The 12,235-nt window shown below is 36.8% G+C and overlaps 1 protein-coding gene across 1 annotated transcript; it reads right to left on the reverse strand.

The window, feature by feature from the left end:
* Positions 1-429: 429 nt before the first annotated feature.
* On the reverse strand, positions 430-12,235 carry LOC135155292 (uncharacterized). Its single transcript, XM_064104241.1, has 5 exons — positions 12,212-12,235; positions 11,941-12,072; positions 11,334-11,526; positions 10,682-10,739; positions 430-2,115 (listed from the first exon to the last, which is right to left on the reverse strand). The coding sequence occupies exons 1-5, from the start codon at positions 12,233-12,235 to the stop codon at positions 1,845-1,847; spliced, it is 678 nt and encodes a 225-aa protein (XP_063960311.1). The 3' UTR covers positions 430-1,844.

The raw sequence follows: 12,235 nt of genomic DNA on the forward strand, positions 1-12,235 counted from the left end.
AACCAAAACTAAACAAACAGTCATATGATATATTTTGTTTTATCTTGTTTTGTCATGTAGTAAATATTGTAAGTTGTTTCATGTATTATTTTAATTGCTATTTCCTATGTATTGTATTCCTACTGTTATCTATTTGCTGTATTTGTATCACTGTTATTTATCTGTTATGGATCCCCCTACTTTTCAAGCCTCTGGCTTTCCTAGGGTGTTTGATCATCATATCTTACAATGTATATGTCTACTCATGTGATTTTTACCTAATAAATAAATTAAATTTAATTGAGAATTGAACTCTGCATGGTACTTTACACACATTATACACGCAGTACACACACACCGCACGTCCTGCTGTTGCAGCGGAGTATCGCGGCACAAAGGCTGAATGCAAAGACTACCGTACTGTTACGAGAAATTTTGCATGCATTTTTTCATCATAAACGTGTCTTTTTTCTTCAATAGCATCTAAGCAACACGGTGGCGAATTTTCTTATCTCGTATATAGACGAGACATTTAATTTTCTTTAGCATATTTGAAAATAAAAATCCGCCATCGAGGAACTTTTTTATATGGTTTTCTATAGTGAGGGTATGTTAGAAAACCCCGTTCACTTTGTACAGGAGAGGTATTCGGTGAGATCCTAAAAGATTACGTCATGCGACGATCGATCCTTGTTATTCGAGATATTGTCGCTCTCGCAAAACCCGGAGTGCTCCTAACTGGTTATTATTATTATTATTATTCATGGATATTTCAAATTGTTTATCGAACCACTAGTTGAATTGTACACAATTTACATTGTCAAAAAAGATATAAACATGCAAAGCTTCAACATAAAAAAACAAAGTGTAACATGAATAATGAAAGATGAAAGATTAGAAGTAAATAAATAAAAAGTAAATAAATGGAGCGAAACTTCCATATGGATTATCAAAAAATTCGAATGAAATTAGCAAAGAAAAGTATTACATCAATGATGTTTTATCATTAACGACAGAAAACACAATTGATCTATTTTTAAGTTTTCATTTTTTTGAAGGTATTATGTGAGATGTCACAATTCATACAATGCCATATCTATAAAGTACCATTTAATACAATTGTTTTAATCATTTTACATGTACTGTGCTTATATTGTTATGATTCAAAAGAAATATTCATTCATCGAAATCTATTTCTAAATAGCAATTAATTGCATAGATATTACATGGCATATGAAGGAGGTGTTTTTGTATCAACTTGAATCTTAAAAAATAAACTCAATTCAATTCAAATAAATATTTATTTTCTTCATTTTTCAATAAGAATGAAACAAAATCATTTGTTATAGCATTTTTTGTTGACAGAAGAAGGCGTGAAATCCAAATTTATGACGGGATACGTGTTCGTTTAAAATACAATATAAATACGCAATACGAAAAAGGAAGAATGCCGACAAAGAAAGAAAGGGGGAGGGGTAAAGTGAGAGAGGAAAGCAGGAATATCATTTTCATATTTTCATAGATTTTCGTAAAGACACTATCCTTTCCAATTTGACGTCAAGGTGGAAAAATGTCTTTTACAGTCCTATGCCCGCGGCTCTTCCTGTCTTATTTAGTTGACACCAGAAGCATAATGAGCCAAAAAATGAGGGGCCAGACATTGCATATTGTGCCCCCCAAAATAATGCTTGCGAGTAAACGACAAAACGGTGGCTCGTGAAAGTTTTGATATGATGATCAGAAAACATTATATTTCACCCCTTTCCCTTTCCCTTTCTCTCCTTTTTTCTTGCTTGGTAGTGAAGCCCCTCCCAATCTATATGCCAGTGGCTGACATATGTCTAGCACATTCTTATTGAAAAATGTCATTTTTGTTTCTTATATTTATGTATGAGCCCTTCAAGGTCCGAGTTCCTTAGAGCTTTATCAAGATCAACGATGAATCCACCTTTGTCTTTCCATTCCTGCAATATTTCTTTGAAAGCAGCAGTCGAGTCCAGAAAAAGTTTGGTCTTAACCTTTTGTGCGTAGTTGTAATCGAAACCCAGTTCTTCGCAAATCTTGCTGTATTTTGCATCAGGTAGACGGCCGGCTAAGTTGGTGATCTCCTCATCTGTTACTACTCTCACTGTTGATCTATGAGTGTAAGATATATTCTCAGGTTATATGTTTCAGATTTGATAAAACAGATGCAAACTAACGTATCTGATGATCCCGCTTTGGGTGAATATGAAAGGGAGTAAGATCAAGATATTAAATTAATCATTATAATGGTCCCAACTTGTTCACATAACTTTAATGCATTTAGCAGTATTAGAAAGTTTTCACACCTCCACTCAAAATCATTTCGAGCACACAACAAATTTACTGAAAAAAAGAAGACAAATCATAAGGAAATCTTAAAAGGTCCTTGGCAAAATCGGTTTTGTCGGACCTTTTGGACCTGACGAAGAAATTGCAAATACATGTATATGTCTTTCGTCTAGAATCATACACGAAAACTGTTCTTTTGATTCGTCGAACTTATAAAAATACTTCATTGTCATGAACATGATGAAAGGCATTTGACAATAGATTCTCTACGTTCCAGAACGAGTTATGCATATCGATTTGAAACTCATATTGCGAGCCCAACAAAGCCAAAACGCTAAGCACCCGGTATTCGAAATACAATCTTGCCCGCCAGGTAAAATTATTACCAACGAAATTAGAAGGCAGTGCTGGTGTTAGAAAGGTCCACTTGATAGGCTTATAAAATGGAAGTGCGCGCACAATTTGGTAGAATTGCCAGCGAAACTATGAACCGACAAAAGACCATCACAGAGTAATAGCAATGGAGAGATAAAGTAACAAATGATGACAATACCTCATTCAAATAATATAAATACATGTACAAAATTACATGAACAATTGAATGCTAACGGGCCACAATTTAAACATAAAATCATTACTAAATAAATATCGTAATTAGTTTTAATCTTCAATAAAGATCTGCTAATTTCACCCGGCTAAGCTCATTTTGTGACCAACAACATCCTCTAAAAGCTATTTTAGAGTTGTTTTTCTTAATTTCCTCATTCTCAATATTTTTTGTTGAAAATGCTTTACATGAAATATCATGCTTACAAATACAACATGTAACGTCCAAACTTTTCCTATTTATATTACGTGTTGATGGTGGTCAATTTTCACTTATCAATATCAAGTTATGTGAGGTTGATATTTTCTTCATCTAAATTTGCCCCACCTTATTAATGCGCCTGCGTCCTGTGGAGAAAATGAGTGTGTGTTCATCGTGCATGGAATGACGCAGGAGCAGGTGTAATGATGATTTAGCATGTTTTGGTGTTATGGTGATTGAGCGTGTGTGTGTAAAGATCGCGTATGTGGGTGTGATGATGATTGAGTGTGTGTGGGAGTGATGATGATTGAACGTGTGTGGGTGCGGTGGTTATTGAGCGTGAATGGGGTGATGTGATTGATGGGGCGTGGGGTGTGATGATTATGATGGAGTGTATGATGATGACTCATATGGTCATTAAGCAGTGAGAGTGTGATCATGATTGAGAAGGGATGTCATGGTGAAAGAGGATTCGTGGGATGTGATGATTATGTGATGGCGTACGTGTGTGAGAGGTGCGATGCTGATTGAGTGTGCGTGTGTGGGATGTGATGCTTATTACGCATGCGTGAGTATAATGATGATTGAGCTAGATCCAAATCGATTTCATGCCAAAAGTAGCAAAAGTCCGCTGTGGTATTGTTTAACCACGTCACCAAAACTGTATTCATATTTTTAAGAACATGATGCTGTTATCAGTCTACAAAATAAGTGCAAAATATCGTGAAATCCAACAGAATTTTACTAGTTTTATTGAAAATACTTTGATTTAGCTCATTTCCAATGAAATTTCGAAAATCCCGGACTTTAGACAAGATGCTACCACTTCTCAATGTTTTATGTCATATGGTCTTAGCCTTAGCTGCAGTAGTTAATTTAGTGAAGCGGATGATTTGACAATAAGGTCACCTGATAATTCAAGCGGGAGGTACACAGCCACTAATACGCCCGTAAACGGACACACCAAGCTAGGCAGATTCCATACCCATCCTAAGGTGGTGACGGACCTCTAAGTATGTGTGACTGGTGACCGCGGCAAGACTAGAGTAGGAATTTCGACAACCTTCCCTGTATGTGAGTGTATGGTGTTGAATAGGCCCCCAATTCCATATTTGGCGAAGAGGATAAAGCGATTTCATTGATATTCTCCGAATTAATTTTGTATTTTAGCCATTGCCAACGCCGAATGCAGAATTCGCGTTGCCTGTGTCCGAATTTCAAAAAGCCGTCACCATTTTGAAATTTTAGTTTTTGCTATTAACAAATATTCTTTTGAGCCTTTGCCTCTCACATTTTGGAAAGCTCAAATAGAAGATGAAATTCCTTCAGCAAGAAAATTTTCCACACTGTGCTGCACTCAACCAAGGCGAGGTAAAATAGTACCGGCAGGAAGTAATTCCTCAAAAAGCTGTGAGCACCGAAATCGGATGACTAGCTTAGCCGGGGTATTATACAGTGTGTATCAAAAAAAGTTTACACTTAGAAAAAATCCTGTAAAACTATACATTTGTAATATCCTGAATATTTTTCCACATTTTAACATTGGTACAGATCCATTTAAGCAAATGACGATATAACTGTCGAAATATATTTCCGCTTGAGTGAGCACCACTTACTTTTGAAAAGTTAGTGAAAAATTTGCGCAAAACTTTGAGAGTTATGCGAATAAAATAGACCTTAATCATGAAGAACACGTTGAATTTAGCTAGTAAAATTGATTTGAAGATACATTTAACCTTTTTTTAAACTTGTTTCCTTGCCCAAAACACTTCGAAGAGTGCATTGCGCCCCACCCCACTCTCCCACACACCGAGGCCATCGTGACGATATTTGCTTTAGACTGAGCTGTGATTTCCATTTAATGGCTAAGCCTTGATTTTCATTTTGTTAATCATTGTCAAGTTTGAATAAGGTGTGGAGAAACAAGTATCAAATAGAAAATGAAATATAAACTTACTTTAAATGATAAAAACTTAGTGAAAAATGCTGGCGATGTCTGATATGAACTTTTGTTCAGATTTAGTTATGTCCTCGGATCCAGCTGGCACAAAAAGGGTTAAGATTGTGCTTACTAAGTGTTGAAATTTCAATTCGGGTGGCAAAATTTTTACAAAATGCTTGAATGTATCTGTTTTATTTCAATTGACTAAAAGTGCAAGGGAAATGTATGAGAAATGTTTCGCAGGGTAAATTTGATTTCTCCCTTTCCCCTTGACACAGTGTGAAAACTAGCATTTCTGCGCAAACAGATTTCTGCGAGCTTTACAAAAATAGACAGTGCTCACTCAAGTGTAATATTCTGTCAAACCTTTTCCTTTCATTGGATAGATGAGACCCAAATCTAAGATTATTATATGTGAAAAAATTACCCACATGTCGTATATTTTTTTAATTCCCAGGGTTTTTTAAAAGTCTAAACTTTTTTTTTGATACGCGCTGTAGGAGCGCATTGAGCATCTAGCAAGTTGGTACATGCACTATATAAATCCTATCTATTATTTTGGTTCGGATTTATTTGATGAAAAACTGATTGAAAGATTAAAAAAACACATGATTATTTACACCTATTGGCACTGCTATGCGAGTCACTAGTTGAAATCACTGCATCTAGGTGGCGAGTATCAGCGGGGCGCTGATCATTTTGATATTTTTTGTGGATATTTAGGACATTTTAAGTTACATGCCCATTTATTTCGTTTAAACATTTCCCCTGTTATTTTTTTTAAAACAAGTGCACACCTAGTTACCAATAATGCATATAGCATTTCCATTTACTTGAAAGCAGGATAAAAGAGCATTGTAGAGTAAATGCCTTGCTCACGGGCATAGGTGCCGCGGCCGGGGATCGAACCCCTGACTTTCCATGTATAGCCAAGCGCCCTAGACCACTCGGCCAAGGCACGTTATTGGTTAATTTCCCGACAGACCGAGTGCGATTGACAGATTGAGTTTGAAGATTTGTTTTTATCGCGTTGAACGTGTTTCATGTTACCGGGTAAGTAAGTTTGTGTTGTGAATTCGCGACATCAGTGAGCTCTGTGTGCCGTACCCGTATGTGGTGTGAATGTGTGCTGAATATTATGGATGATGTAATTATAGCTTGATTATTTCATAACAAGTCTGAAATTGTTCATTGTCACGTTGAAAATGCAATATCTTTTATTTAAATGAGTAAAATCTAATAATTACTTTTACAAAAGTGTACGTTGAATCCAAAGTCAGTGAGAGAGGGAGAGAGAGAGTGAGAGAGAAAGTTATCTATTTAGTGTGCCATAGATGGTGAGGAGTTATTCAGCTGTGCAAGACATAACTGTCTTGGCCTAGCATTGTGTCTTTTGAATAGGAGGCATAGCAATGCACCTAATTAGGTTTTATACATTGTATGTGGATTGCTAGTGTACAGAGTGGACACACCTCAACTTGAACGCCATGAGGAAAGGGGAGTTGGCTCTGGCTGCTCTGAAAAACGCAGTTGAAGATATTTTTTTTCTTGAACTTGCTAATATTATCCAAGAACTTCTTATTTTTCTAATCCAAAGTCAGAAGAGTTAGACTGTTACATCAGTGTAAACTTAAATTTTTTTCAAGCCTGTGAAACTCAAGCCATCGGTAAGCGAATGAAACTTGTGTAATTCAGCTACTATAATTAAGTTAATTTCAAATGCTTTAAAGACATGGCTGAACTTTTGTTAAACCAGGATAGAATGTTATATTTGATTAGTAACAATTCAAACTTGAATAAAAAAAAGCAAATGCTTCTTATAATGTTAACGACAAGGCATGTAAGTAATTGTTAACTGAATATGAAGTTATGTATGTCATTTAATTCTCCACATGTATAAAATAAATGAATGCATACTAGAGAATATGGTATGTGTATTCTCAAAATGTACATGTAGACGGCACGTGATCTTGGGACTTAGGATGAAATACATGATCTGGATGACTGAATTGGCGGTTTGAACTACATTGATGTCAAGTCAGCCGCACTGCAGTTCCAAAACTTCGATTTAAAGGCCGACGTTGAACCGGTGAGCTGTATCAAAGCCAGATAATGCTTGAAATGAAATTGTTATACAGAGAAAAGATGTAAATTTTATGAAGAAAACCTGAACTGAGACGTTATAACTATGTTTGGATTGTCAGTTAAGACATTTTTTTCCGTCGATGTTTTCATTGTTGAAGGGCGAGTGGCCCAGGCCAGCAGGCCTATGTATTCGGGTTCGGCACTGAACAAATTGAAATAGAAGTTGATTGTAGAAGTTGATTGTAGGAGTTAAAACTCGACATAGTTCTGGTGTCCGTTTCAACTCATTATGTTTATTAACCGGTGTAGAGAGCTTATGATATTCGAATTGAGAGTTGACTGACAGTATAGGATGGTATGAGAAATATTAAGTACTCAAGTGATATCTAAACATTGCTATAGGTACAAGAGTTATATGCCAAATGGTGAAGGATAGATAGGCTAATTCAGGGCCTAATCCCATCATTGTTGGAATGAGGAGTATGGATAGTGAGACAATATATTCACTTAATGCTAATTGTGCTAAATAAACACTGATGATCTTTATGGTAAATGGCATGTGTTGAATCTTTATCATTTGAGTCACCATGTGACATTCATTTCCTTTGACCCCCGCGCTACTGCTGTAATTATTATTGTTTTGGGGGAATTAGATTTCTGGGTGTTTTTTTTCTTTTACAAAACACCCGAAATTTGAGTTAGGGCTAAATCTCTAAGGGGTAATCGATTTGAATTTTCAGGATGGAACAATGGCACGTTCTCACCACAGGCTCCATCAAGTTAGATCCACCTGTAGCCTCTACACTAGGACCCCAGTTCCAATTATGCCCTCGTGCACAAGTATGTTTGCATTGTCAGGCTCCCAAATGTCAGGGTGGCCGACCAGCATTGTTAAATCCACTCAGACACCTCCACATATGAATCCAGAAGCGCATTACGAGGAAATGTATGGCGTGATGTTTCGAATGATGCAATTTGGAGGAATGAGACAAACCTCTCCTTTATACGCCAACCCTGCTGCCGCTTACTGTGGATATTGCCCACCATAGGCCGGAGGCCGATATCTGTCACATTATCCTTACACTGTGGCTGTTTAAACCTCTCCCCGAGGACCATGACTTGAGATATGTATCAAGGTGGACAAGGTGGCCCAGGATACAATGAATATAGATATACCACAAGGCAATCAGTAAGTCCTGGATACATTGGGTTGCTGACAAGAAATCAGCCGCCCTGTGTTACTCGACTTATTTCAGCCTCAAGATCCGTGGTACAAAATGCGTGCGGCGACATAAGGCACCCTCTCAGACCAACACCTTTGCAGAAGACTATATCACTCGCCTTCAAGGGAAGTTGGACGGCCTTCTATTCGAAATTCTAGCTGTACACCGAAAGACACGGCATGTCTGAATCAGACAGGAAATATCAGCTGTGTCTGGAGTTGGGGCCCAAAGCCAGTATTTTCATGGCTCTCATCCAGGAGAGCAATCCGAATATCTCTTTCAGTGACTTCGTTGCCAAGTTGGGGAAGCGGTCCGCTCTCCAGGATGAGCCGAAAGTTACTCGTTGTAACTCGGACGAAGATCTAATTAAGTGGGCAGATAGGCTGATTACCCTGGCCGGGTCCATAGAGTATAAGGTAGGACAACATTCCCCGTATGTATTATATAACGGCGCGTGAGTGTATGGTGTTGAATTAGCCTTAGTCAATAGGGAATTGATATCAGAAAATTATACAATGAACTTTGCTGGTAACGTGTTTTACGCTGAATCTAATTACTATTCACTGTTCCGGGATCGGCTTTAGACTGATGCTTCATTAAAGCAGGGGGTAAGTCCACAGAAATAATAAAAATATAAAAGCCTAACAAATTAATTTGAACATTAGGGGGAAAATATAGCCCTATCATCTGTATTAAAATAAACGTTCAATACAGGAATCTGGTAGAATACCCCCTCCCCCATCCCACCCGGGTGAACGCTGCGGTAATGGCCACAATTTTGCCTACTCTTTTTCCGAAGAAGATAGTCATGAATATTCATATTGGTGAGAAAAATAATTTCGCGCCCGGGGACGGGGCAGTCAAATGTATTGCTGCACACAAGCGTGACCAAATAATTTCCAGACACCCCCTAAACGACTTTTTTCTCTGTGTGCAAAATCCGGGCTTCATTTACACATTTTGACCCGTAAACAAGTTGTCGCAAACGAGGAGGAAAAGGCTTTTGGAAAATATATACCTTTAATACAATACGTTTGACCCCGTATTTGACCATGGACCAGTCTTTCAAAACCAAACAAATCTGTGTTTTGATACTCTTTACGAGAGCACGTGCGGACACCGTCTAAAACTGAAAAAAAAAACACCTTTTAACGCGTTTTATTTTTTGCCCACGCCTATTTCAATTCAATTCTTTTATTTCATTTCCATTCAAAAAACATAATACAAAGTAATATAAAGTAATACAAATCAAGTACAATTTTACAGAAGGGCATTCTTACTTCGTAAAAAAAACAAAACAGAAAAAACAGTATAATATAGAGCATAAATGGAAATGGAAATGGAAATGAGGGGGATCCACTAAAAAGCAAAGCTTGTAAAGTGTGGATCCCCCTTGGAAATGAAAAAAGTATAGTAGACTTATTCTGATATGCGTACATAATTATATGTATTACAGGAAAGAAAAAGAGAACAAAAGAAATCATACGGATGCAAATATAATTACTGAACTAATGCAAAGCTTTTCACACAAAGAGGTCTTCGTAGTAAAGGATATGTTGCGCAAGACAGAAGAAAGGAAAGAAAGAAAAAAAAAACAGAAAGAGAGAGAGGGGATGACAAGACATAGAAGACAAGACAAAACAAAAGACAGGACAGTACAAGACAAGATAACTACTTTATAAAAGGAGGAATACTAAGAATGGGAAAGGGCTGACCACGAACCAGCTTGATCTGGTGAAATGACAAAAGATGATATAACTGGACAATATCAGATGAAAAAAGATAAAACAATAAAAGTGAAAAATGTAATGATTAAAATCAAGATAATGAAGTGTTAGTTCCGTTGCGAAGAATTATAGGAATTAAGCAGGATAAGTTTGAGTTTATGTTTGAATGAATTTAAGGAGACACTGTCTTTAATATTATTAGCTAGTGAGTTCCAGAATTTAGGACCGTTGAAAAGGAATGTATTTTTGGCCAGTAAAGTTCTGTAAAGTGGAATGTGAAGTTCGTCAGAGTGTCTCGTGGGGTAGTTATGATAAAATTGATTTTTAGGGAACATGGCATCAAAAATATGGGGAAGTGCATTATTATTATAACTATACATGAAGTGCCCTAACTGTAGTAAATACAGGTCTTTGACTTTCAACAGTTTGCTTTCTAGCAACACGTTTGACTGCCCGCCCCCGGATAAAATATAGAATAAAGGTTGATGTTGATATAGCTCCTTTTTCAGTGGAATGAAACTCTCCAAATATTGCTCATATTAAGTCTCAATCAAATAAAAAAGGCTTACATTATTAAAGGGAAAATAAAATGATTGCAACTTACTCTGGTGTTTCTTCCTTTTGTTGATTTAGTACTTGTCCTATAGCACCTTCTAGTTGTCCTTCACAAATGATGTCATGAGAGAGAAGAAACCAGGAATGGAATTACTGTTCAAGTATACTTTCACTCATTTCAAAGGAATTCTGGGTTTTTCCTCCCTATTCAGCATTGATTTACACAATATTGTACATACTGAATATTACAAGGAAGTTGATTTTATACTCAAGTTTTCTACCCACTTTTCCACTCCTACCCCAACACTCTCTCCCCATAATTATCTATCCCTCCATCAACTATGTTAGTACATTCACTGGAAATTGGTCACTTTTCACAACAAAATTAATGTCATCTATACTTGAACAGTGAGCTGGTAACCAAGGGAATTCACCTATTCTGTCGCATTAAGTAAAAAAGTTATGACAATACCTATCAGAATAATATATCATGTTTTTGCACTTTGACAAGTTAACAGTTCTGTCATTGCAGGCCATTTTTCAAGTTTAGAACATGGGTGAAAATCAAATTAAATATAAGCTATCGAAGCAATTGAAACCTAGGTCACTGGGTTTCAATTGTTTGAATAATTATCTTGGGGGCAATTAAGGATCCGATGGTCTTAAAATTGTGAAGGCTTACACATATTTCTAGCGATTACCTGTATCTAGTTGCAAAGCCATTTCTACTGCCTGAGGAATGGAAAAGTTTAATGAGAATAAACACTTGGCCTCCATATTCTGGGTTTGTCCTGCTCTAAGTAATACTGCAACAATGTCTGGATGATTACTGAAATCCAGCTCAAATGGCTCACAAAACCTGGTCCCATTTGTCAGTCTATCGAATGATACGACCTGTAGAGTATAGTAACACCACTGCTGATATTTTTACGATTGTTGTTTTTATGTTTAGCGTGTAGTTTTATTAAAAGTATGTCAACAAGTAACATTCCCGATACAAATCTGATATGGCTACATTTTAACGAGTTTTTTTATCCTCAAGATCACTCCTCCAGAAAAAAAAAATAGAGATAGTGATCTACCAGCGGGGGATAAGTGGGGGTGACTACCCTGCCCTGTAACCGTATTTTTTTACACCAGTGTTGTTCCAGTGTTGCTCATTGTTTTCTTCCAAAACTATGTCAATGTGTTCGGTGATGCAAAAAAAAATAGCGAGCGATGAAATATAGACCACCCTTTTTCGTGGAAGAAGCATTATCAAACTTATTAAGATTCATTCAATGCACATCATCTCGTTACAGAACTTACAGAAATGTCTCCAATTCGCTCGCTTTTGACGTAACATCCCATTTCAAGATCAACTTCTGTCTTCTTTACGAGGACAGGTTCTTCGATATGAGCAGGAATGAATCCTATTTTCCTTTCACTCTCTTCCAGCTCCTGTTACCAAAGAAAACCACCCAGAATTATACCCGATGCAGAAAGAGTATATATATGGTGATTATATAACTGAAATGACATGAAATACGATATCAGGATTATTTATACATCATAAATAGTAGACCCAGGATCTACTTACATCTGTCAATGACAATGCCACCAT

This window comes from Lytechinus pictus, chromosome 8, assembly GCF_037042905.1.
Source record: "Lytechinus pictus isolate F3 Inbred chromosome 8, Lp3.0, whole genome shotgun sequence".
NCBI classification, from domain to species: Eukaryota; Metazoa; Echinodermata; class Echinoidea; order Temnopleuroida; family Toxopneustidae; genus Lytechinus; species Lytechinus pictus.